Source organism: Protomyctophum bolini (genome assembly GCF_963924005.1).
Source record: "Protomyctophum bolini genome assembly, chromosome: 10".
Classification (NCBI taxonomy): domain Eukaryota; kingdom Metazoa; phylum Chordata; class Actinopteri; order Myctophiformes; family Myctophidae; genus Protomyctophum; species Protomyctophum bolini.
In genome coordinates, this window is record NC_137871.1 from 42316909 (window position 1) to 42343557 (window position 26649).

Consider the following 26649-nt stretch of genomic DNA (forward strand, 5'->3'; position numbering starts at 1 on the left):
TTCTCGTTGTTGTAGTTTTTATTCAATGTCGGGTTGTAAATTAAAACGACCGGGTTGTCGTCAGACAGTCACACATCATCATCAGGAGGATCAAAATAATGACGCTCCTTTCCAAAAAAGAAAAGAAAAAGAAAACATCTCCCGACGCTGAAGCACGAAGCTCAGGCGGGACAGTAGTATGAACATTACGTCATGTCACGATATTATTGTGGCAAAAAAAACTGCGATCGCCGATCGATATCGCGATAATCCAAAATGCGCTTAAGTTAAAATGCCACTTTTGTTTAACCACAGCAACCCTATTCTTAGGAGAACGTTTGCCAAACAACTGCCATGAAATCAGAGCGAACCAAATGTACATAGAACTTCACAGGGTATATAGAGGGTTTAAATGGTACCGAATTTGCAGCTCAACAAAACGCTCATTGCTAGTGTACGACGGAGGACAATTTCACGCTAAATTAAAATCTCCACAACACGATTATTGTGAGTAGGAACTAGGGATGCACGATTAATCGGAATCTGCCATAGAAATAGAAATCGGAACGGTCTCAAAATAATACAGATTATTTCATCGGTTTTCACCAGCGAAAAAGAATATATAAAAAATAAATAAATCTACATTTAATTTGTGTACTCGTCTCATTCAGTGGTCATTCAGTTGTGAAAACAGACACTTGGAAAAGAGTATAGGCTAGTTTATTGATTGCTGGAATACTTTTGTTAACAGGCTGTGGTCCTCTGTATAATATTGGAATCGGTCAGAATCGGTATCGGCAGATATGACCCTGCAAATAATCGAAGATCGGATATCGGTCATAATTTCATAATCGTGCACCCCTAATTGTGAGCGTTCTTTTTACCAGGATAAGCGACAATAACTATTACTCGTGCCACCCCCTAACGGACTGTCAACACAAACCGTCTTTCAACACAAACGAGGAACAAATGAACCTGCAACAATTAACGTGGTGCGAGCGTCGGCTATTATGAAACACTTTATATATCCCCATTGTTTTAAACGACCGACCCTTTAGAAACAAACAGACCCTTTCTCGGCGGTCCGTAACTCTGACCGTCGTGGTGTGGCTGTGGGGGGGTTGAGAACCCCCCACAGCCATTACTGAGGTGTAATCAGCACTGATTAACTACACCTGGGACCAGCACTACCATTGTTTTTTATGTGGTTTCATTGTATAGATATTCCACTGTTGGGTTCTTGGGACTGCGTGTGATTCATGACGACTTAATTGTCTTTGTAGTGATGTGATGTGTTGCCATGTTGTTGTTTTTGGCTTGCTGTTAAATCCCTCTGGGATTCAGAGCGTCTGATAAATGCCTTAAATCGCTGTAATTGTAATCGTCGTCGTCGCAGCGTCATCGACCACGACGTCGACGTCAGGATGTCCTGCAGAGCTACCGGCGGCCATGTTGTTTCCTCCTCCGTCGTCTACTAGCAGCAGCGGCTCCGCTTGAGGAGACGCCGCCGCCGCGAGGAAGGCAGCGTGGTCCTCGCCGGCCGCCGCCGCGGCGGCCTGTTGTGGTTTCCCCCCAGCGATGGCGTCCTCTTTCCACTGGAGCACCTCCTTGTCGTAGGTGTCTCCCATCTCCTTGACCTTGGTCAGGGTCTGTTTGTAGGACACGCACAGGCCCTGCGTGCGGAAGCGCTGGAAGCAGCGCTTCTTGTCCCCGGCGTGGAGCAGCAGCGAGTTGCGCACCATGGGCGCGCGCATGTGGCGCGAGCGAGCGTGCAGCACCATGGCGCCCGCCATGGCCGCCACGCGCTTCTTGGTCTTGGCCTCGGCCGTGTCCGCCTCCTTGCTGTTGGCTCCTCCCCCTCCCCCGTCCAGGGACACCGAGGCGGCGCTCTGCAGGAAGCGGAGGAAGGTGGGGGCGGAGCGGCGCCACTCCTCCACCAGATCCTCCCAGCGGAAGTTCTTCAGCGACTGGAGAGACGTCTGGCGGAGGACGGAACCGAAGGCGCTGCGCGTCACCTGGAAGAAAGAATCATATAAAGATGATTGCTAAACATTGCGGTCCTGCTTCTTCCTGATCCGTTTAACTTCATCAATAGGTATTCTAAAAAAGGACTTTTATCAAAATAATTCGAATAGGTAGGTATACCCTCACAAAAAACATGCAGTAATCCTGGTCTCTAAACTGCCTCCCCCTGGCAAGCCGGGGCGCCTGATGGAGGGGAAAGGAACTGGTTGGAATAACATGTTCCTTCCACGCTACGTCCAACCAGGGACACTCCCCCATGTCAGGTGCAAAGGAGCAACTTGGACACTCAGGCATGAAGGAAGCATGAGTTCAAGTCTGTTGCTCTCCCCTTGTCCCCCATATATGGGGACTAGGTTGGTGGAGGGTGTGTAGAGCCCAGGATCACATTAGATGATTGACACAGGGGTGAAAAATGGGTTACAAAATTGAGAGATAAAAAAATAAAAAATAAAAAAAGAAAAATCTAAATAGCGCACCCTGGCACACTCCTCCTTGACGCGCTTCATGACCTCGGTGACCACCTGGTCGTAGAGGCCGGGCAGGGCCATGATCTCGCCCGGCAGCTTGTTGAGGTGACCCAGCTTGACGTAGTGGGCGATCTTCTGCAGCGGGCCTTTCTTCACCACCTTCCTCTGGGGTCGGATGATCCTCTGTCTGAGACGCAGCACGGCCAGAGAGTCCTCCGTCTCCATCTGGCACAAAGTAGAAGAGACTTTAAGCATTATTTATCTTATACTTTAGCTGGTTGAAAAATAGCAGATCTATACAAGCTATACAAAATCTTCTGAATATATTATTATTTCACAGCGAATGTTTTTAACTCGAATCTTTGCTTCTTTATCCCTGGAAGAACATATTTTCCGATGTGGGTCGGCGGCCAAATACAGATAATTCTGGGGGTCCTTGACGTCACAAAGGTTGAGCACCACTGATATAGAAACAGAAAACTGTTAGGATTGAGAAGACTTTTATTTATTTTTAGAATGGGCCTCAGGTCTAAATGGGTTCAAGACCTCCATGTAAGTTATGTGCAGTCCACAAGATGGTCACATATTTCGGCAGGTCACCAATTTCACCATAACACGACCATGCTGGAGTGACCCGAGTGTAAACTGAGATTTGGGGTATTGGAATTTTTGCTTAAGCTTCCTTGGTTACAAACAGGAAGAGAGACTCACCTCTGAGGTGCCCGTTGAAGACGACGGGGCAGCTCTCTTTGCTACGAGGGACAGAACTCCCTGAAAGAACAAGAAACAAATATAACCCCCCTGGTTAGAACACCCTTTAGGAAGAGAAACACACCTTAGACCCAAATATAACCCCCTGGTTATAGAACACCCTTTAGGAAGAAAAACATACATTAGTCGAATATAAACACTCAGTCCAAGGAGACCATTACCAACCTTGACTTTCTCGGGAGACCACGTGACAGGAACCTGTGAGAACGTCTGTCTTTCGTCAGCTTTCTGAAATTGTGTAAAGCAAAACAAAACTAAAATGTACGCGTGTAACGGACTCCAATTCTTTTTTACTATACAACACATATACTACTATACTATACTATACATGGCCCATAGCACTTACCCTAACCCCTTAGATAGCATTTCTGTAGACTTAGATAGCATTTGACACAGACTTATAGCATGTTATGTAGACAGCACTAGAATTGCATTGTATATAGTCATAGCACGCCATAGTACATACAGTATGTATAGCATAGTAGTATATATGTATAGTTTATATGTATAGTTTCATTATAGATATTCCACTGTTACTTTCTTAGCTACGCATGTTTCATGATAAATGCTTTTATGTGATGTATTCCCATGCTTTTGTTCTTGCTTAATGTAAGTCGCTCTGGATTAAGAGCGTCTGCTAAATGCCTAAATTGTAAAATTGTAAATTGTAAATTGTAATACTATAGTAGTTTGTCTGCAATGAAGATCTTGCTTTACAGGTGAGGACGAGGTCTTTAATCCATTTAGGTCTGACATCCAAAAAAAGACAGTTTTCTGAAATACCCATGTTTCTATGTTAGTGGTGCTCAATATTTCATGTCAAGGACCTCAAAGATTATATGTATTTGGCCGCCGACCCCCATCTGAAAATATGTTGTTCCAGGAACCCCTCAGAAGCAAAGATTTGAGTTAAAAACGTTCGCTCTGAAAGAATATATTCAAAGATTTGTGCCGCATTTTCACGATAAAAAAAGAATAGCAGACCTAGAAGAGAGTGGCGCGCTATGGGCTTGTAGATCTGCTATTTTTCAATAGCTAAAGTATAACATAATGTTTAAAACACCAAAATGGGTTCCTGCACCCTGATAGACAACAACATTAGACCAGGGGTTTTATTTATGCCAGGCCTTTCTAATAAAATGACTAAATATCTCCATCTACAGGCAGCATAATGTAAGTGCAGCACGGTGTAAGGCAGACTAAATAAAAGGCTTAAGGCAAGTCAGATTTAACTTTAATACCTTATATTTAACATTGTGAGCTTGTAGATCTGTTTCCCGAGATGTTACTTTGGGCTTGTTTATCTGTGAAGACAATCGGTCCGATTAATAAATCGGACCGATTGCCGATTAAATAAACAACTTTATAACAACAAATAACAACTAGAAACGGCCGATACCATATATGGGGACTAGGTTGCTCTCCCCTTGTCCCCCATATATGGGGACTAGGTTGGTGGAGGGTGTGTAGAGCCCAGGATCACATTAGATGATTGACACAGGGGTGAAAAATGGGTTACAAAATCGTGGGATAAAAAAACAGGTTACACAACAGGAAAAGAAGAAGACAGACCTGGATAGACTGTGTGGAGGAGAGAGGGTCCGATGTCTTTGCTAATAGGCCCATGGTTGCACCCTGCATGGCGGGACACAGAAAGCACATTAGACCAGACCCATTGTGACGGCATCAAGGCCCGCCAAAATACATTTCAGTCGACTAAATCAACTATAGATTTAGTAGTCGACTAAAACTAGACTAACACTGAAACATTCCAGGTGACTAAAATGTGACTTAAACCAAGTGAAAACCATTCAAGAGAGAATGACAAAAACTCTAATAGAAATTTGCTGCCAAAAACAACAGTGGTGCTGAAGTCTGGAGACACACTGACCTTGACCTTCTCAGCAGACCACGCCACGGTCTGTCCTCCTCTATCGGCGGCTCTTTTCACAGCTCTCTGGAAGTGAAGAAGGTAGAAACATGGACGCTTGTTAACCCATTTAGGCCTGACATGTTTCTGTATCAGTGGTGCTCAATATTTCATGTCAAGGACCCCAAAAAATGTATGCAATTGGCCGCCGACCCCCATCTGAATATATGTTGTTCCAGGGACCCCCCCAGTAGCAAAGGTATGAGTTAAAACTCGCTCTGTAACAATATATATTTAAAGATTTCAGGCACATTTTCACGATGTTTCTAAAATAGCAGACCTATGAGCTCGTAGCGCACCATCTGCTATTTTTCAATAGCTAAATTACAACATAATGTTACACCAAAAGGGATTCCCGCCCAGAATGGGTTAACCTAGTTCATCATTTGGTCGTTTCAGCTTGAGGTCAAAGTCACAGCGGGGCGCCTGGTGGAGGGACATATAACGTGTTCCTTCCACGCGCTACGTTCAACCGGGAGAAACTTCTCCCTGTCGGGTGAAAAGAAGCAGCTTGGGACTCCTCATGCATAGAAGGAAGCATGAGGTCAGTCCGTTGCTCTCCCCAGGTTGGCAGAGAGAGTGTATAGCGCCCAGGAGTACACTGGACAATTGACACTGGGTGAAAAAACGGGTTGCAAAAAAGATTGTGGGCCAAAAATATAAACGAAGTCACACCTGGTCTGCTTGCTTCCCAGGTGAGGAGGAGGATGCGGGGACAGCAGCAGGCTTTAAGGAGCGGTTGACAGCAGAGCTGGCTCCCTGATGGGAGAGACAACACATGGTCACCCTTCTTAAACTAATGGCCTAAGTCATTGGTTTCTTTGGTTGAGGAAAGTGTTTTTATTTTGGCCTAAGTCAGCTCCTCATGACACTGGTTGCCCACCTGCCCCTGGGAGGTAAATAAAACACTAAGGGTTGCCCACCTGCCCCTGGCAGGTAAATAAAACACTAAGGGTCGCCCACCTGCCCCTGCCAGGTAAATAAAACACTGAAGGTCGGCCACCTACAGGTGGGCGACCTGCCAGATGAGGTCTATTTTGCAGAATTGCCCAGCAGACCACAGCAGCTTGGGCTCCTCATGCATAGAAGGAAGCATGAGGTCAGTCCGTTGCTCTCCCCAGTTTGGCAGAGGGAGTGTAGCGCCCAGGAGTACACTGGACAATTGACACTGGGTGAAAAGAAAATGGGTTGCAAAAAAAATTGGGACAAAAATGAAAGAAATAAAGAAGTCACCTCTGGCATGTCTCTTCAAATGGGGGTCCGCGGGCTAATTTGTGTCAATTTGGGGGTCCTTGACGTGAAAAGGTTTGGGAACCACTGTGCCATAGTAGACACACTGGCTTCTAATGGAATGGAACCACTGTGCCATAGTAGACACACTGGCTTCTAATGGAATGGAACCACTGTGCCATAGTAGACACACTGGCTTCTAATGGAATGGAACCACTGTGCCATAGTAGACACACTGGCTTCTAATGGAATGGAACCACTGTGCCATAGTAGACACACTGGCTTCTAATGGAATGGAACCACTGTGCCATAGTAGACACACTGGCTTCTAATGGAATGGAACCACTGTGCCATAGTAGACACACTGGCTTCTAATGGAATGGAACCACTGTGCCATAGTAGACACACTGGCTTCTAATGGAATGGAACCACTGTGCCATAGTAGACACACTGGCTTCTAATGGAATGGAACCACTGTGCCATAGTAGACACACTGGCTTCTAATGGAATGGAACCACTGTGCCATAGTAGACACACTGGCTTCTAATGGAATGGAACCACTGTGCCATAGTAGACACACTGGCTTCTAATGGAATGGAACCACTGTGCCATAGTAGACACACTGGCTTCTAATGGAACCACTGTGCCATAGTAGACACACTGGCTTCTAATGGAATGGAACCACTGTGCCATAGTAGACACACTGGCTTCTAATGGAACCACTGTGCCATAGTAGACACACTGGCTTCTAATGGAACCACTGTGCCATAGTAGACACACTGGCTTCTAATGGAATGGAACCACTGTGCCATAGTAGACACACTGGCTTCTAATGGAACCACTGTGCCATAGTAGACACACTGGCTTCTAATGGAACCACTGTGCCATAGTAGACACACTGGCTTCTAATGGAACCACTGTGCCATAGTAGACACACTGGCTTCTAATGGAATGGAACCACTGTGCCATAGTAGACACACTGGCTTCTAATGGAATGGAACCACTGTGCCATAGTAGACACACTGGCTTCTAATGGAATGGAACCACTGTGCCATAGTAGACACACTGGCTTCTAATGGAATGGAACCACTGTGCCATAGTAGACACACTGGCTTCTAATGGAATGGAACCACTGTGCCATAGTAGACACACTGGCTTCTAATGGAATGGAACCACTGTGCCATAGTAGACACACTGGCTTCTAATGGAATGGAACCACTGTGCCATAGTAGACACACTGGCTTCTAATGGAATGGAACCACTGTGCCATAGTAGACACACTGGCTTCTAATGGAATGGAACCACTGTGCCATAGTAGACACACTGGCTTCTAATGGAATGGAACCACTGTGCCATAGTAGACACACTGGCTTCTAATGGAATGGAACCACTGTGCCATAGTAGACACACTGGCTTCTAATGGAATGGAACCACTGTGCCATAGTAGACACACTGGCTTCTAATGGAACCACTGTGCCATAGTAGACACACTGGCTTCTAATGGAATGGAACCACTGTGCCATAGTAGACACACTGGCTTCTAATGGAATGGAACCACTGTGCCATAGTAGACACACTGGCTTCTAATGGAATGGAACCACTGTGCCATAGTAGACACACTGGCTTCTAATGGAATGGAACCACTGTGCCATAGTAGACACACTGGCTTCTAATGGAATGGAACCACTGTGCCATAGTAGACACACTGGCTTCTAATGGAATGGAACCACTGTGCCATAGTAGACACACTGGCTTCTAATGGAATGGAACCACTGTGCCATAGTAGACACACTGGCTTCTAATGGAATGGAACCACTGTGCCATAGTAGACACACTGGCTTCTAATGGAATGGAACCACTGTGCCATAGTAGACACACTGGCTTCTAATGGAATGGAACCACTGTGCCATAGTAGACACACTGGCTTCTAATGGAATGGAACCACTGTGCCATAGTAGACACACTGGCTTCTAATGGAATGGAACCACTGTGCCATAGTAGACACACTGGCTTCTAATGGAATGGAACCACTGTGCCATAGTAGACACACTGGCTTCTAATGGAATCCAAATGAGTGAAATCAACAGTGGCGACTGAGAACTGGAATCCATGTGTGTGTGAAGAGGGAGGGAAGAAGACAGACCTCCCCTTTTGGTGTTTCAAGCATCATGTTATACTTTAGCTATTGACGTTTTTGACTCAAATCTTTGCTCATGGGGGTCCCTGGAACAACATATTTTCAGATGGGGGTCGGCGGCCAAATACAGATAATTCTGGGGCTCCTTGACGTGAAATAGTTTGAGCACCACTGACAGAATCACAGAAACATGGGTTTTTCAGAAAACTGTCGGATTTAGGTTTGCTGATGTCCTTTTACACGAGAACAGTGTTTTCAGGAGGTGAAAACGCAACAAAGTGAAACCGACCTTCCAGAGTGGAAATCTTTGAGAACGCCGTTTTATCCCTTCTCCGTGTAAACAGGCAAAACGGTGAATCCGCAAAACTTATGACATCATGGCTCACGTTGGTTCACAGCGCATATGTTTATTACATTGATGTAGAGCCATATATGATATACTATAGTGCTGCTCATCAGCGATGGTGAATGTAAAACCATGATGAAAATAAAATGCCTTGTGATAGGCGGCAGCAGCGTTTATGTAGCCTAATGTATTATAAAATATATATCCATCCCGTGGCGCGCGCTGCCTGCATGCTCTGTTCTGCCTGTTGCGTGAAGGGGGAGCTGGCTCTTCTTCTTGTACGTAACGTGGGCGACTGGTGTATTTGGCAGCCCGTTACCGCCAACTTGCGACATTATAGCGTTTTCATAAAGTGTGCGTTATCGTGGAAAAGGGTCAATAATAAAATGAGAACGCAACGGGACTTTGATGTTTTATCTGGGGATGGTCGCCGTGTAAAAGAGGCCTTAAAAGACTTTTTGTAGGATCGAGCTCAAGGTCTAAATGGGTGAGTGTGTGTGTGTGTGTGTGTGTGTGTGAAGAGGGAGGGAAGAAGTCAGACCTGTGCGGGCGGCGGGGATTCAGTGCGTTGCTTCACGGCAGCCGAGGACGTCGATGCGCCGGCGATGGGTCTGGTTGCTAAAAGACCCATGACTCTACCCTGATGGAGAGAACATCCTTACTGTCATCATTAAAGACCCATGACTCTACCCTGATGGAGAGAACATCCTTACTGTCATCATTAAAGACCCATGACTCTACCCTGATGGAGAAAACATCCTTACTGTCATCATTAAAGACCCATGACTCTACCCTGATGGAGAGAACATCCTTACTGTCATCATTAAAGACCCATGACTCTACCCTGATGGAGAAAACATCCTTACTGTCATCATTAAAGACCCATGACTCTACCCTGATGGAGAGAACATCCTTACTGTCATCGTTAAAGACCCATGACTCTACCCTGATGGAGAGAACATCCTTACTGTCATCATTAAAGACCCATGACTCTACCCTGATGGAGAGAACATCCTTACTGTCATCAGACTCTACCCTGATGGAGAGAACATCCTTACTGTCATCATTAAAGACCCATGACTCTACCCTGGTGGAGAGAACATCCTTACTGTCATCATTAAAGACCCATGACTCTACCCTGATGGAGAGAACAGAGTTATGAATCATAACTTTACTAATAGAACAAACACGTTATTAGACCAAATCAGCTCCCCCAAAAAATAACCGATTAATAATTTATCAATATTTTAAGCATGTACTTTAAGCATGTACTTTTTGTACTGTAAAGAAAAAAGGTAAAAAGTCGAAAAGTAAGAAATTCCAAATATACTGCAGAAAGCCAATCAGTAGGCCTACACTCTGTTTCTGATTGTTTGACTAAGTAACCAGTAATTTGGAACAGCAAAATAGAACATCCATGATACACCTCAAAGTACCTATGAAATAAATACAAGGAATCACAAAAATGCTAATCTTTTAGTTGCAGGGCAAAATACACAATGTACAAAATATAAACAGAAATAATAAATATATAGGTCTGAACAAAGGCTATAGTAACATATCCAAACATGTGCAGGTGTTGGACTGTATACATCTAGGATGATCCTTTTAGAACTTCTCAATGGAACTTTCAAAAGCCAATTTTTGTCTGGACTGCAGGTCGTTCCACGACCACCAGGGGGCCAAAGAAGGCCAGACATCTTTTATCCCCCTCTTGAATGCTGGTACTAAACACCATAGCATTTGACCAGACAAACACACTTACCTCACAAAAAACAGCTCCCGTCACCTGTAACGATAAATTAAGAGCGAAGTTAGAAATGAACGTATTTTGAAAAGGATTCTGTATAGAGCGTCGCAGTCCCGCCCCCTACCAGGGCCCAGGAAATGATTCCCCGTTCATTTTCCTCAGACATTTCAAAAAGTATTTATTTAAAGACCTTTTTTTTAAGCCTCACACAAAGCCAACTCGAGTTGTGACAAAATCATGACAACAAAACACAATTTTTCAGGCCGAACAAATAATAAGAAAGAAGAAAACGGCAGGTTACAACACTTTGTTTTGTTGTTTTTATTCTTTGTAATTATTTGTTTGGTCCAAAATGACGCTTATAAAAGGTCTTTAAATAAATACTTTTTGAAATGTCTATGGGGAAAATGCATTGGGAATTATTTCCTGGGCCTGGCGTCGTCATGAAAGGGGGCGGGACTGTGACGCTTTGAGGAAACACAGACGATGCAGTGTGTAGCGATTCATTCTTTTTTCTTTTTATATATATTTTTTATCCCACGATTTTGTAACCCATTTTTCACCCCTGTGTCAATCATCTAATGTGATCCTGGGCTCTACACACCCTCCACCAACCTAGTCCCCATATATGGGGGACAAGGGGAGAGCAACGGACTTGAACTCATGCTTCCTTCATGCCTGAGTGTCCAAGTTGCTCCTTTACACCTGACAGGGGGGAGTTTCCCTGGTTGGACGTAGCGCGTGGAAGGAACACGTTATTCCAACCAGTTCCTTTCCCCTCCATCAGGCGCCCCGGCTGGCCAGGGAGAGGCAGTTTAGAGACCAGGATTACTGCTATTCATTCATTCTGATCGAGACAAACCTTGAATTTCGAAGGAGAGTTGAATTTGGGAGCCGACCGCACCGTGTTAGCCTTCTGCCTCGCGTCACCTCGTCTGTCGTAGGCCTTCTGGAATTATGTTAATAAAATAATGATTTACTACAAGAGATCAATTATATTGTTCTTAACAGCAAAGGCAAAGTATTGTACTAAAATACATTTCAGGCCTTTAAAGGAAAATGTTGTTTCTATTCCCAGAGTTCGTATTAATGAATGCAAGTAAAATATTGTCTTATTTATGTATTTATTTATGTTACTTGAAAAGAAAAAAAGGCAGTCCGAGTATGTGTCTGTCGATAGGGAATAAGTCTCATATAAATATCACTGTGTGTATTTTGGGCCAACTCTGATCAGGAAGAACACAAACCTGGCCAGACTTTGTGGACGTCAGTGGAGAGCTGGTCCCTTCTAGTTTAACTTTAGAACGAAACTGACAAGAAGAAGAAGAACATAAATAAATACATCATCCGATGGTACTGGACTGGTGGATACAATTTGGAAACGTAACTTTGGTTTATTATTATTATTTTGTATCGTTGATTAGTCACCTTTACAACAGGTATAGCTGGAATGAGAAACAGCTAAACGTGTGCGTAGCACCTCCAAATAATTTGCCACAATGGCAAGTGGTTGGTATTCAACCTTGCTTTGAGTTGAGTTGCTTAGTGGATTGGATGATTCTCCCACAGTAAAAACAATACATATGGGTCATTTTTACACTTTATTAATTTTACACTCAGTGTGATTTCACACTCTTTCGTAGGCCTCAAGATCAGGTAGATTATAGTAATAGTCACCAATGTACACAGTTTTTAAATGTACAAATATTTATTTCCAAGAATGTGTGTGTGTGCAAATGGGTGAATCTTTGAAAAACAAAACGCCTGTGTAAGTAAAGCAAAGTTACCATGTTTACCCAGGGTAACTGGACTAAGCTCAATGTGCCTTCTAAATTATTTTTAGAAGTTTTATGAAAAACCCATGTTTCTATGTATGTGGTTCTCAAACATTTTCATGTCAAGGACCCCCAAAATTATCTGTATTTGGCCACTGACCCCCATCTGAAAATATGTTGTTCCAGGGACCCCCACAGAAGCAAAGATATGAGTTAAAAACGTTCGCTCTGAAAGAATATATATACGATTTTTACGATTTTTCAAAAATAGCTCGTAGTGCGGCACTCGGTGCCGTGCTATGAGCTTGTAGATCTGCCATTTTTCAATAGCTAAAGTATAACATAATGCTTAAAAACACCAAAATGGTTTAAAATATGGTACCGTCTTGCGGCGCATTATGGCTGGCGAGGGCTGAGCTGCTTCCACCGCCTTGTTGCGCCTCACGGCGGCAGACGAGGCCCCTCCCCCGGCGTTCCTGGGGGGGCGGGGCTTGTAGCGACGCATGATGGCGGGAGAGGTGGGAGGTTCCGTCGGCCTGTAGCGCCTCATGATGGCGGGAGAGGCGTCGGTCAACGCCTTTATCTGTCAATCAAACACAGATAAATACAGTCTTTATCTGTCCATCAAACACAGATAAATAGAGTCTTCATCTGTCCATCAAACACAGATAAATACAGTCTTTATCTGTCCATCAAACACAGATAAATAGAGTCTTTATCTGTCCATCAAACACAGATAAATACAGTCTTTATCTGTCCATCAAACACAGATAAATACAGTCTTTATCTGTCCATCAACACAGATAAATACAGTCTTTATCTGTCCATCAAACACATGGATAAATACAGCCTTTATCTGTCCATCAAACACAGATAAATAGTCTTTATCTGTCCATCAAACACAGATAAATACAGTCTTTATCTGTCCATCAAACACAGATAAATAGTCTTTATCTGTCCATCAAACACATGGATAAATACAGCCTTTATCTGTCCATCAAACACAGATAAATAGTCTTTATCTGTCCATCAAACACATGGATAAATACAGCCTTTATCTGTCCATCAAACACAGATAAATAGTCTTTATCTGTCCATCAAACACAGATAAATACAGTCTTTATCTGTCCATCAAACACATGGATAAATACAGTCTTTATCTGTCCATCACACACAAATAAATACAGTCTTTATCTGTCCATCACACACATGGATAAATACAGTCTTTATCTGTCCATCAAACACATGGATAAATACAGTCTTTATCTGTCCATCACACACAGATAAATACAGTCTTTATCTGTCCATCAAACACAGATAAATATAGTCTTTATCTGTCCATCAAACACAGATAAATATAGTCTTTATCTGTCCATCAAACACAGATAAATACAGTCTTTATCTGTCCATCACACACATGGATAAATACAGTCTTTATCTGTCCATCAAAACACATGGATAAATACAGTCAAAGTCTTTGGTCTGTCCAACACACATTTAGTCGACTCAAAGCTCAAAGGCCTGGGCCGTGGCTCAGCGGTCCAGGCACCTTGGCTGGTAATCCAGTCTGGCAGTGTGCCGCGGGTTCGACTCCCGATCCCGACGGCCTTTACTGCATGTCTTCCCCCCCCCCCCCCCCCCCCATCTCTCTCCCCATTTCCTGTCAGCCTACTGTCTGTCCCTCCATAGAAAATATAGAATAAAGGCAACAGCCACATAAAAAAGCTCAAACTAAAAATATGACTAAAACTTGACATTTCATTAAAAAGACTAAAACATGAATATTTACCTGTTTTGCATAGCTGTGTCTTGCGGCTCGCTGCTTGGCGTCAGACGAGGAGGCCGGGGGAGGGGCGGTGGGCGGGGTCTTTGCTAAAAGAGGAGGGGCCGGGGGCGGGCTCTTTGCTAAAAGGCCCATCGCTGCGCTCTGATTGGACAAGACAACAGAGCACATACATACACACAAACATCAGTGGTGGAAAGTAACCAAGTACATTTACTTAACCCATTCTGACCTGAGATCAGATTCATACGAGGTTTCCACTGGACACACACTACTGGTCTGATTAACCCATTCTGACCTGAGATCAGATTCTAAAAATGTCAGTCGTTCTTCAATTTTTCAAAAATAGCAGACCTACAAGCTCGTAGCGCGCCACTCGGTGGCGCGCTATGAGCTTGTAGATCTGCTATTTTTTCCCAAAACGGGTTCCCAAGGAGAAAGCCTGTTGGCCGTGAATTGTTTCATAGTCTGCCCCTGGCCTGTTCCCCACTCCCACAGCTGTTAGTTGGGTCAACACGGCGGAACGAACCAGGGCAGCGACGGCAGCGTCCGAACACAGTCTGGCCATCTTAGCGGGAGGAGCGCCGTCTTCAGAGATGTTCTCCTTCATCTTGGAGGGAGGAGCGTCTTCAGAGATGTTCTCTTTCTGTGGACAAGAACGTTGAGGAACATTTAGCAAAAAAGGGTTGCATGTTCTCCCCGTGTCCCCTAGGGTAGGTACCCTCACAAAAACATGCAGTAATCCTGGTCTCTAAACTGCCTCCCCCTGGCCAGCCGGGGAGCCTGATGGAGGGGAAAGGAACTGGTTGGAATAACGTGTTCCTTCCACGCGCTACGTCCAACCAGGGAAACTCCCCCCTGTCAGGTGCAAAGGAGCAACTTGGACACTCAGGCATGAAGGAAGCATAAGTTCAAGTCCGTTGCTCTCCCCAGGTTGGCGAAGGGTGTGTAGAGCCCAGGATCACATTAGATCAGTGGTAACCAACCTTTTCAAGCCCAAGAGCCCTTTTTTTCCCCAATTGTAAGCCAAGATCTACCACTAAAACGTGTTAGAAAAAAACACTTGTTTTTTTGCCATTTCTGACAGGCTCAATGCATGTGCACACATCCACACAAAGACTAAAGCTTAAATTAGAATAAATACTTAGAGTAAGTTATATTATCAATGTAAAATAATATTAAGACAAATGTATTAGAAATAAAAAAGATATTAGGACAAAAATACAAATAAACTTCTTTGTTGAGTTTTTTTTTAATAAAAGAAAATGCAAAGGACATGGATTGCTTGTACAGCACAATATTTTGTTTCTCATTTCAATGAATATTCACATTGGCAGATGTTCAAATGACATAGGCATAACATGACCATATATATTTGCACAGATATGGTGACATACTCTCAGGGTCAGCCGACCTTTAATGAGACTGCTGTGACTGCACTTTATTGGCAAGCGTTTTGAAATCTGGTTCATATTTAGTGATTGCCAGTCTGAGGGTGTCATTAAGATGTGAGTCAGTTATACGAGTTCTAAACTTGGATTTGATTATTTTCATTTGTGAAAAGGCCATTTCACATAAGTACGTCGAACCAAAGTAGGCGTGCAGTTTGAGTGCACACAACACAATCAGCGGATACTTCTCTCTGCTCACAAGAGACCAAAATTCCTTCTCTTTAGCTCTGACCTGCAGGTGACAGTCATTTACTAATTCAACAATCTCCATTTCAACATCTGAAGTTAATGCAAACACATCCTGCATTTTTTCGGACAGCAGTTCAATGACAGTAGGCTCAGTAAAGAGAAAAGGGTTTTATACAAAAGCAGCTACTTGACTCATGCGTTGTACTTCAACAAATCTACGATCAAATTCAGATGTCAGTTTGCACAGAATTGCACAGAATTGTTCGGGAATAAAGGCTGTTTTCTCTTTGAGGTTTTTTAACACATTGTCAAGATTTGTGAAGTGATTCAGCTTTCCACGTCGAATCTGTGAGCACCACATATCGAGCTTCAATTTGAACGCATTGATTGCACTGATCATGTTACCAATGTCTCTGTCCTTTCCTTGCAGTTGTCGGTTAAGCTCGTTCAGTTTTGCTGTCAGGTCCGTAAGAAAGCCCAAGTCCAATAACCAAGCATCGTCAGACAGCTGATCATACTCCTCGCCCCTCGACTTGAGAAAAATGATGATCTCTGGCAGTAAATCAAGAAAACGCTGCAGCACTTTCCCCCGACTCAGCCACCTCACGTCTGCGTGAAGAATCAAATCGCCATATTCAGAGTCCAGTTCGTCCAATAAAGACTTGAATAGCCGGTGCTGTAGCGCTTTTGCACGAATTGAGTTGATTATTTTGACAACAACGTTCATCACGTGTGACATGTCAATTGCTTTAGCAGCCAGTGCCTGCTGGTGTATCACACAGTGGTAGTTTACAAACGGCGGAAAGTCTTCGTCTTTTCTGCACAGTGAAACAAATCCAGAATGAACACCAAGCATGGCGGGGGCCCCGTCTGTTGTCCTCTTTCACGGTGAAATCAGCGAAAACCATTCGGACAAATACAATTAGCTGCGCGGTGTCCGTCACATCAGTGGACTCGTCAAACTGAAGTGAAAAGTATTCACAGTTTGACAAGTCTTTGAAAACTTGCTGGGATACATCTTCAGACAGGGATTCCACTCTCCTGGCTACAGTAGGTGCACCAAGCGACAACGACTGGATCAAATCTTTGATTTCCGACTTGTTTTTAAGGTTAGAAAACAAGCAGTCCGCCGCGAGATTCATGATGTCTTTAACCATGTCCCCGTCCGTAAATGGTTTCTTGCGCTGAGCCAAAGCATGGCTAATTCGGAAGGATGTCTCTGTCGCCAGCTTGCTTCTTGCTGTTGTCGGCGGTGCCGTGAAAAGCAGCTGTTGTTTTCGTAGTCCACCTTTCAGTTCATCAATTCGTTTGGACTGTTCAGTGGAAAAAGGTCTTTGAATTGAGGATGCGTGGTAGAATGATGGCGTTCCAGGTTTCCACGTTTCGGCATAGACAACGACTTTTGGCATACGAGGCATATAGTGTTCCCATTTGCTGATGTGAAAAAAAAATCATGCTCCCATTCCTGGTTGAAATGATAGGTTTTGGTTTTCTTTTTCGCTGGACCTTCCATAGTAAGAGAGTAGTCACTGTTCGCCTGTGCAGGTCTAGTAGTGACTGAGTGAGTGAGGCCATTTAGCTCTGTGGGTCTTTATACTGTTTGTAATGTTTTGATATGCATGTCTATTATGCACAACACGGGCGTAACCGCTTACCGGAGATAGCAGTGAAACAATGGAACAAAAGAACTCTGCATACGGCAGTGGGTGTGTCGCGGGCCATCACTGCGCGCTATTGTAAATACACGTTATACAGGTACTGCTCTGTATAGGCAGTGATGGCTGGCTGACACCTCGCGATCGACCTGAAAGGTCTCGGCGAGCTACCAGTAGCTCGCGAACCCCAGGTTGGTGACTCCTGCATTAGATGATTGACACAGGGGTGAAAAATGAGTTACAAAATCGTGGGATAAAAAAATATATATATATTTTTTTTAAAAAGGGTTCTATTTCAGGAAGTCAAAATGGTTCCCGTCAAATTAGTTAACCAATTTAGGCTCGACGTAGAAATTAAAAAATCTTCTAAATCCTGACAGTTTTCTGAAATACATATGTTTCTATATCAGTGGTGGACACCAAAAGGGGTTGGAAGACCAACCTGCGGAGACGAAGACAGATCGGGGGGAGGTCCCGTCCTGTCCGGGGTCTGTCCGGCGGGTTGGGAGGACCACCTCTTTGCCAGAAGGCCCAGAGCTGCACCCTGATCACAGATAGGAGAACTATTAACAGGTGTCCACACGTCCATGGGAATCCAACCGACGGATTCAAAGGACGCGTGTACACGTCCTCCTAGCACATCTTCAATGATATCAGTCGAGAGAATAATATTCTGAATTTCTTTCATTTTGTGTGTTCCTTCTATATCCCAAAGCATGTGGACAGACCTTGACTTTCTCTGGAGACCACATCACGGGGATCTTTGACACCGTCTGTCCTCCTCTTTCAGCTGGCCTGTTGTTAGCTTTCTGAAATTAATCACAGAACGTGACATTATGAGCACACGTTGACAGTAAACGACATAGCGAATGATAGCATGTTGTTCGTATGATATCAGATGATTTAATCTCAATGTCAGTGGTTCTCAAACTATTTCATGTCAAGGACCCCTCGAATTATATGTATTTGACCCTCATTTTAACATGCATTAGTCTACGGACCCCCCATTTAATCACATTTATATATCTCTGGGACCCTAGTTTATATTGTAAAAAAATAAATGTTAATTTATTAACTCTGAGAGTGTATAAATGGAAGCAAATGGACCATTTGGTTCCATTTGTACACTCTCAGAGTTACAGACCCATAAGGGTCCATTTGGTCCCCTGGAACTCCCTCGAGGACCCCTGGGGGTCCCCCCCAGACCCCACAGACCTGCACAGCGGTTGGGGACACCTGGGAGGTGGTTTGTGTCCTCTCCGCTGGACTCCCCAACGAGGATGAAGGACCCACAGCTTCTCCCTGACGGAACAAAAACAGTGTGGTTTTCAACACCTTTCATTTGAAGGTCCATTACTTATAGGGCCGATTCATACTCCTATTTTACCGCTGTTTCGGCGCTACTAAAAAAAGAAAGGGTCCAATTAAATCACAAAGCACATAAACAACTCTTACCTTTTTGTTTGCAGCAGGTGAGGAGGGAGTGGCAGCAGCAGATAACAACATAATAATGGCGTCAGACAACTTCTCCTTCTGTGCATTAAAGAGATATAGAAAATAACGTTAAGAAACGTAAAGGTGCTGTGTGGGATATGTTTTAGAATAACATTAAGAAACATAAAAGGTGCTGTGTGGGATATGTTTTAGAATAACATTAAGAAACGTAAAGGTGCTGTGTGGGCTATGTTTTAGAATAACATTAAGAAACGTAAAGGTGCTGTGTGGGCTATGTTTTAGAATAACATTAAGAAACGTAAAGGTGCTGTGTGGGCTATGTTTTAGAATAACATTAAGAAACGTAAAGGTGCTGTGTGGGCTATGTTTTAGAATAACATTAAGAAACGTAAAGGTGCTGTGTGGGCTATGTTTTAGAATAACGTTAAGAAACGTAAAGGGTGCTGTGTGGGATATGTTTTAGAATAACATTAAGAAACATAAAAGGTGCTGTGTGGGATATGTTTTAGAATAACATTAAGAAACGTAAAGGTGCTGTGTGGGATATGTTTTAGAATAACATTAAGAAACGTAAAGGTGCTGTGTGGGATATGTTTTAGAATAACATTAAGAAACGTAAAGGTGCCGTGTGGGATATGTTTTAGAATAACGTTAAGAAACATAAAGGTGCTGTGTGGGATATGTTTTAGAATAACGTTAAGAAACATAAAGGTGCTGTGTGGGATATGTTTTAGAATAACATTAAGAAGCGTAAAGGTGCTGTGTGGGCTATGTTTTAGAATAACATTAAGAAACGTAAAAGGTGCTGTGTGGGATATGTTTTAGAATAACGTTAAGAAACGTAAAGGTGCTGTGTGGGATATGTTTTAGAATAACATTAAGAAACGTAAAGGTGCTGTGTGGGATATGTTTTAGAATAACATTAAGAAACGTAAAGGTGCTGTGTGGGATATGTTTTAGAATAACATTAAGAAACGTAAAGGTGCTGTGTGGGCTATGTTTTAGAATAACATTAAGAAACGTAAAAGGTGCTGTGTGGGATATGTTTTAGAATAACGTTAAGAAACGTAAAGGTGCTGTGTGGGATATGTTTTAGAATAACATTAAGAAACATAAAAGGTGCTGTGTGGGATATGTTTTAGAATAACATTAAGAAACGTAAAAGGTGCTGTGTGGGATATGTTTTAGAATAACATTAAGAAACATAAAAGGTGCTGTGTGGGATATGTTTTAGAATAACATTAAGAAACGTAAAGGTGCCGTGTGGGATATGTTTTAGAATAACGTTAAGAAACATAAAGGTGCTGTGTGGGATATGTTTTAGAATAACGTTAAGAAACATAAAGGTGCTGTGTGGGATATGTTTTAGAATAACATTAAGAAGCGTAAAGGTGCTGTGTGGGCTATGTTTTAGAATAACATTAAGAAACGTAAAAGGTGCTGTGTGGGATATGTTTTAGAATAACGTTAAGAAACGTAAAGGTGCTGTGTGGGATATGTTTTAGAATAACATTAAGAAACGTAAAGGTGCTGTGTGGGATATGTTTTAGAATAACATTAAGAAACGTAAAGGTGCTGTGTGGGATATGTTTTAGAATAACATTAAGAAACGTAAAGGTGCTGTGTGGGCTATGTTTTAGAATAACATTAAGAAACGTAAAAGGTGCTGTGTGGGATATGTTTTAGAATAACGTTAAGAAACGTAAAGGTGCTGTGTGGGATATGTTTTAGAATAACATTAAGAAACGTAAAGGTGCTGTGTGGGATATGTTTTAGAATAACATTAAGAAACGTAAAAGGTGCTGTGTGGGATATGTTTTAGAATAACATTAAGAAACGTAAAGGTGCTATGTGGGATATGTTTTAGAATAACGTTAAGAAACGTAAAGGTGCTGTGTGGGATATGTTTTAGAATAACATTAACGTAAAGGTGCTGTGTGGGATATGTTTTAGAATAACATTAAGAAACGTAAAGGGTGCTGTGTGGGATATGTTTTAGAATAACATTAAGAAACGTAAAGGTGCTGTGTGGGATATGTTTTAGAATAACATTAAGAAACGTAAAGGGTGCTGTGTGGGATATGTTTTAGAATAACATTAAGAAACGTAAAGGTGCTGTGTGGGATATGTTTTAGAATAACGTTAAGAAACGTAAAGGTGCTGTGTGGGATATGTTTTAGAATAACGTTAAGAAACGTAAAGGTGCTGTGTGGGATATGTTTTAGAATAACATTAAGAAACGTAAAGGTGCTGTGTGGGATATGTTTTAGAATAACATTAAGAAACGTAAAAGGTGCTGTGTGGGATATGTTTTAGAATAACATTAAGAAACGTAAAGGTGCTGTGTGGGATATGTTTTAGAATAACGTTAAGAAACGTAAAGGTGCTGTGTGGGCTATGTTTTAGAATAACATTAAGAAACGTAAAGGTGCTGTGTGGGATATGTTTTAGAATAACATTAAGAAACGTAAAAGGTGCTGTGTGGGATATGTTTTAGAATAACATTAAGAAACGTAAAGGTGCTGTGTGGGCTATGTTTTAGAATAACATTAAGAAACGTAAAGGTGCTGTGTGGGATATGTTTTAGAATAACATTAAGAAACGTAAAGGTGCTGTGTGGGATATGTTTTAGAATAACATTAAGAAACGTAAAGGTGCTGTGTGGGATATGTTTTAGAATAACATTAAGAAACGTAAAGGGTGCTGTGTGGGATATGTTTTAGAATAACATTAAGAAACGTAAAGGTGCTATGTGGGATATGTTTTAGAATAACATTAAGAAACGTAAAGGTGCTGTGTGGGATATGTTTTAGAATAACATTTAGAAACGTAAAAGGTGCTGTGTGGGATATGTTTTAGAATAACATTAAGAAACGTAAAGGTGCTGTGTGGGCTATGTTTTAGAATAACATTAAGAAACGTAAAGGTGCTATGTGGGATATGTTTTAGAATAACATTAAGAAACGTAAAGGTGCTGTGTGGGATATGTTTGGGGGGGGGATAAAGCAAAATGTGTATTGTTATAAAGGTAGAGCTCTGTATTCCGACAGTAATCATAGAATCATAGAATGTTCAGTAACAGGGTTGAGTTCTCTGTTCATTGTTTACCTACCAGGTATGCTATAGTTTCTATAATGTACAGTATTAACAGGGTTAGCATGCTGTCTTTGTTCTCATTGGCACTCTACTTAAGTGACTATTTAAAAAAGTCAAGAGACTAAATTGAATCACCTTAGCAGACCTTGTATTGAACTGTACTCTTTTATGACTCACCCGCAAACTGTTAAAAGCATTAAATCAATCAATGAATCAATATCCTTGTTATTTGACTAGAGTTCATGTCCACTCTGTACACTTGAAACTATAGGACAGTAAACAATGAAGCTAGCATCTGTCTTAAAAACAACACGCCATCTAAATTACATTCTGTGCATTTGAAACTACATAAAAATCGATGTTAATTTCAATTCCGCGACAAGACCACCAACCTGGCGGAGAGAGTGTGGGGATGACAGATCCGTGGCAGTGTCTGTGGTGGCTGCTGGCGTTACAGTTGTGGTGGAGGAGGGTGCAGGGGCGGTCTTTACAGGTGAGGTGGTGGAGGTGGCCACTGGGGCGGTGGAGGTCTTTACAGGTGAGGTGGTGGAAGTGGGCACTGCAGGGGCGGTAGAGGTCTGTACAGTTGAGGTGGAGGCTGGGGTGGTGGGGGTCTTTACAGGTGAGGTGGTGGCCACTGGGGCGGTGGAGGTCTCTACAGTTGAGGTGGCCACTGGGGTGGTGGAGGTCTTTACAGGTGAGGTGGTGGAGGAGGCTGGGGTGGTGGGGGTCTTTACAGGTGAGGTGGGCGCTGGGGCGGTGGGTGTCTGTGCTGAAGGGCCTGCCGCCGCAACCTGATGGAACAAACACACACGAGATTAGACCACAAAACAACCTGATGGAACAAACACACTAGAGATTAGACCACAAAACAACCTGATGGAACAAACACACACGAGATTAGACCACAAAACAACCTGATGGAACAAACACACTAGAGATTAGACCACAAAACAACCTGATGGAACAAACACACACGAGATTAGACCACAAAACAACCTGATGGAACAAACACACTAGAGATTAGACCACAAAACAACCTGATGGAACAAACACACATGAGATTAGACCACAAAACAACCTGATGGAACAAACACACACGAGATTAGACCACAAAATAAATATTTGAGATAATCGCAATTATTTTTGCACGTCGTCGTCATTCCATGTTGAAAAATATTGATACATTTTCAAACATTTTAGCAGAAATAACTGATCTACAAGCTTACAACGCAGCCATCAGCTATTTCAGCTAATTTTACATATTTTGAAAGTATACAATTATTAGAGAAGTCCTGATACTGTATTGGTATCGGGAAAAGTATCGGATCGGCCCATATTTGTCATATCGGTATAGGTGAATATGCCAGTCTAACCACCGATCCGACACAGGGGTAAGGGGTTGACACTAAGGGCCAATTCATACTCCTATTTTAGAGCCGAATAAAAGTCGGTTCGACAATGTGCCGTCATTTGAGGTTCGGGGGGGGGCGGGTACCGTCCTAAGGTCGGCTCTTTGGTGCTACTGAAAATATCTGACGAGCCGAGATCATTTCGGCACTACAGCGCCGAAACAGCGGTAAAATAGGAGTATGAATCGGCCCTATGGCAGGTAGATGCTGGGCATGTATGTGCATGTGGAGTTTGCTTTGGAGTTGCCTAAACTGCAAGTGCACATTTGAGTGAGGAGTCTGCTATAAACACAACATGAGATATATAGCTATAGCTATAAACACAACATGAGATATATAGCTAGATAGCTATAAACACAACATGAGATCACGACACTGGTATCGGTATTCAGTAAATCATGATCGGATTAGAAGCAAAAAAAGTGTATCGGGACATCCCTAAAAATTATTAAATGTCAGTCATTTCTTTATTTGTCATATCTGCCCCATTTCTTTTACAACGATTAAAGCCTAAATATGTATGTTACATTGTGCAATGCTAAAAACACAATTAAACTGTTCATCGAATTTCTAATCGTGACAGTCCTATACCACCTTTTCTGGCTCAGGGTTCACTTAAATGTCTTGAACATTGATTGATTGACATTTTTATTTCACAGGATGTAGAATAGGTACATTTCAAACAAAAGCACAGGTCAATACAAAAACTTGTACTTTGAGGACGGCACCGAAAAGCAGTTGTTTACATCAGGATCCTCCATTTTCAATTCATCAGATAATTTAAAGATGTACTGTACAGATTTACACTTCGATGAAAAACAGGAAATCGCGATGGAGACTTATGCCGATGAAGAGCTGGCATGCAGAGAAAGGAGTGTCAGTGGTGCACATAAGCAAGAACTGCACATGCTTCTACAGGACATGCTTGTATTAAACATTGCAGAACTGGCACTTCCCAGCACAGAGTCACTGTACAGCTGCACGACTTCTGACTCCAGTCACCAGGAGTTAATATCTGAGGTGGTTGATAACATTTGTATTTTGTTCTAATTGGAAGACATTTTTATGAACACTCAAGTCAAGTGAGCACCATGGCACAGGCAAAGCACATTTTACAAGTCATCTGTGATCCCTTTCATGATGTAGAATCTGGAATTCCATAATTCTATGCATATTGCATGTGTTTTGTGTGCTCATGCATCCTGTTGTCACCTATGGGGGTGCTAGAATACTGTATGCTTTGCTGTGTACTCTGAAATAAAACATCTCATCATCTCATCATCAAAGCACAATACGGTGGACGACTCTAAAAGGAAAAAAGCAAACCTTGACAGACAGCGGGACAGTGACTGGAGTGCTAACTTCCTGTTGCATTAGAGCTGGCGAGGAGGATGCCGTGGAAGTCTTGGCTGAAAGGCCCCTAGCAGCTTTCTAATAGAACAAAAATATGATATTACACAATACACATACAATAAAAAATCTCTCCAAATACAAATACAGTAATATATTCGATATGGCTCAATGGGGGCACAATGCACACACACAGCACACACACAACACACACACACACACACACACACACCAAGAGGTATACGCAAACACAGTGACAGAGAACATCATGTGATTTGGGAAAACGTGGCGGAGAATTCATGTCAGTGGCACATTAATTCTCTGCCGTGTTTTCCCAAATCGCATGATGTTGACATTTTATATGTAAAGCGCTTCGGATAAAGGTGACAAACCTTTACTGTTCTCGGAGACCACATCACTGGAACTCTTGAGCTTGTCTGCACTCCAGAAACTGGTCTGACGTCAGCTTTCTAATAGAACAGAAATATGATATATCACGCATACAATACATTGACACGACAACGCGTATTCAGGGCGGAGTCACCACCCCCAGGGTAAGTTGTGATTTGCTCTCGTTCACTGCAATGCAATTTGCGGCATTTCCAAAACGATATTGCGCAGAGTAGCGATTATCAAACGTATTTGCAATGCCATAAGTTTAAAGATCTGTTGCCCGTGGACAAGGCACGTTACCTCCGCAGGTTAGATATTATCGGCATAGATGTTTGTCCGTATGTGATTAAGGATTGGAAAAAGTTGCATTGGCAGCCATAGAAAATTCTGCCAGGGTAAAAAGACCGGATGTGACGTTTTTGGGCGTTCCTGTCTTGTTTCGTGTCAGTGTATACAAAATCTATACAAATACAGTAATATATTCGATATGGCTCAATGGTGACAGACACACAAATTGTTACTCAATGTGTCTATGGTGGCAATGTAGTAAGTGGTTGCTTACCATGCCCATAACATCAAAGGTACCCAAACAGAGAAATCATGTGCCACTGCATTTTATCAAGACAAACCTTTACTTTTGGAGGAGACCACATCACTGGAATATCTGAGCCTCTTTGCACTCCGGAATCTGCTTTCTGAAATATGAAAACAATATTAAAACAGAAAATACTTTTATGTGACAGACCTTTGTTTTAGCTTTAAATTTGAAACACAATGCAGATGCCAAATCTATACAGTGAAAATTCAAACCTGGGCAGACACTGTGGATGTCGTCAGTGGAGTGATAACTTTTTCAATGTCCTGTTCTATTACAGCAGGTGAGGGGGCTGCTGGAGTGTCAACAGGTGTTGCTAAAATGCGCTGAGTTTTCTGAAATAATAAAAAGACATAAAAAGACGTGGCACGAGGAGCAGCAGGTGAAGCAGGAGCAGTCTGCAGTGAATACACCGGTAGAACACTTTAAAAAATGACAATGACAGCCACCCTAGTGCATGACGAACTAATGCTATTCTCGATATTCAATAATATTGAATTTAATTTGTCACTTACTTTCACTGTCCTCCGATGTCTCCACCGAACAATAGTAGGACTCGGTACAGGCTCAGTAGAGAGAATCTCAATCTCCATCTGTACATTAAGTACAACATGTAGAACAACACAGCGCATACATTACACCATGATGTTACATTATGGAAAATTACTAACCTGGACACCCTCTGTCATGTCTTGTTGCATTACAGCAGGTGAGGGGGCTGCTGGAGGGTCAACAGGTGTTGCTAAAATGCGCCGAGTTTCCTGAAATAATAAAAAGAGGTGAATACACCGTTAGAACACTTTAAAAAATGACAATGACAGCCACCCTAGTGCATGATGAACTAATGCTATTCTCGATAT

At 42.6% G+C, this 26649-nt stretch overlaps 1 protein-coding gene across 1 annotated transcript; it reads right to left on the reverse strand.

Moving 5' to 3' along the window:
• LOC308322440 (uncharacterized protein) lies at positions 1 to 26369 on the reverse strand. The gene is made up of 24 exons (XM_080773717.1): positions 26305 to 26369; positions 26005 to 26124; positions 25824 to 25889; positions 25194 to 25271; positions 24778 to 24882; positions 22432 to 22833; positions 18944 to 19021; positions 18704 to 18790; positions 18217 to 18297; positions 17931 to 18032; positions 14723 to 14839; positions 14200 to 14337; positions 12793 to 12993; positions 11883 to 11945; positions 11498 to 11584; positions 10651 to 10674; positions 9427 to 9525; positions 5848 to 5931; positions 5134 to 5199; positions 4815 to 4877; positions 3408 to 3470; positions 3183 to 3242; positions 2481 to 2696; positions 1 to 1994 (listed from the first exon to the last, which is right to left on the reverse strand). Exons 3-24 carry the CDS (start codon positions 25845 to 25847, stop codon positions 1341 to 1343), a joined length of 2892 nt encoding a protein of 963 aa, XP_080629843.1. The 5' UTR covers positions 25848 to 25889; positions 26005 to 26124; positions 26305 to 26369; the 3' UTR covers positions 1 to 1340.
• Positions 26370 to 26649: the final 280 nt, after the last annotated feature.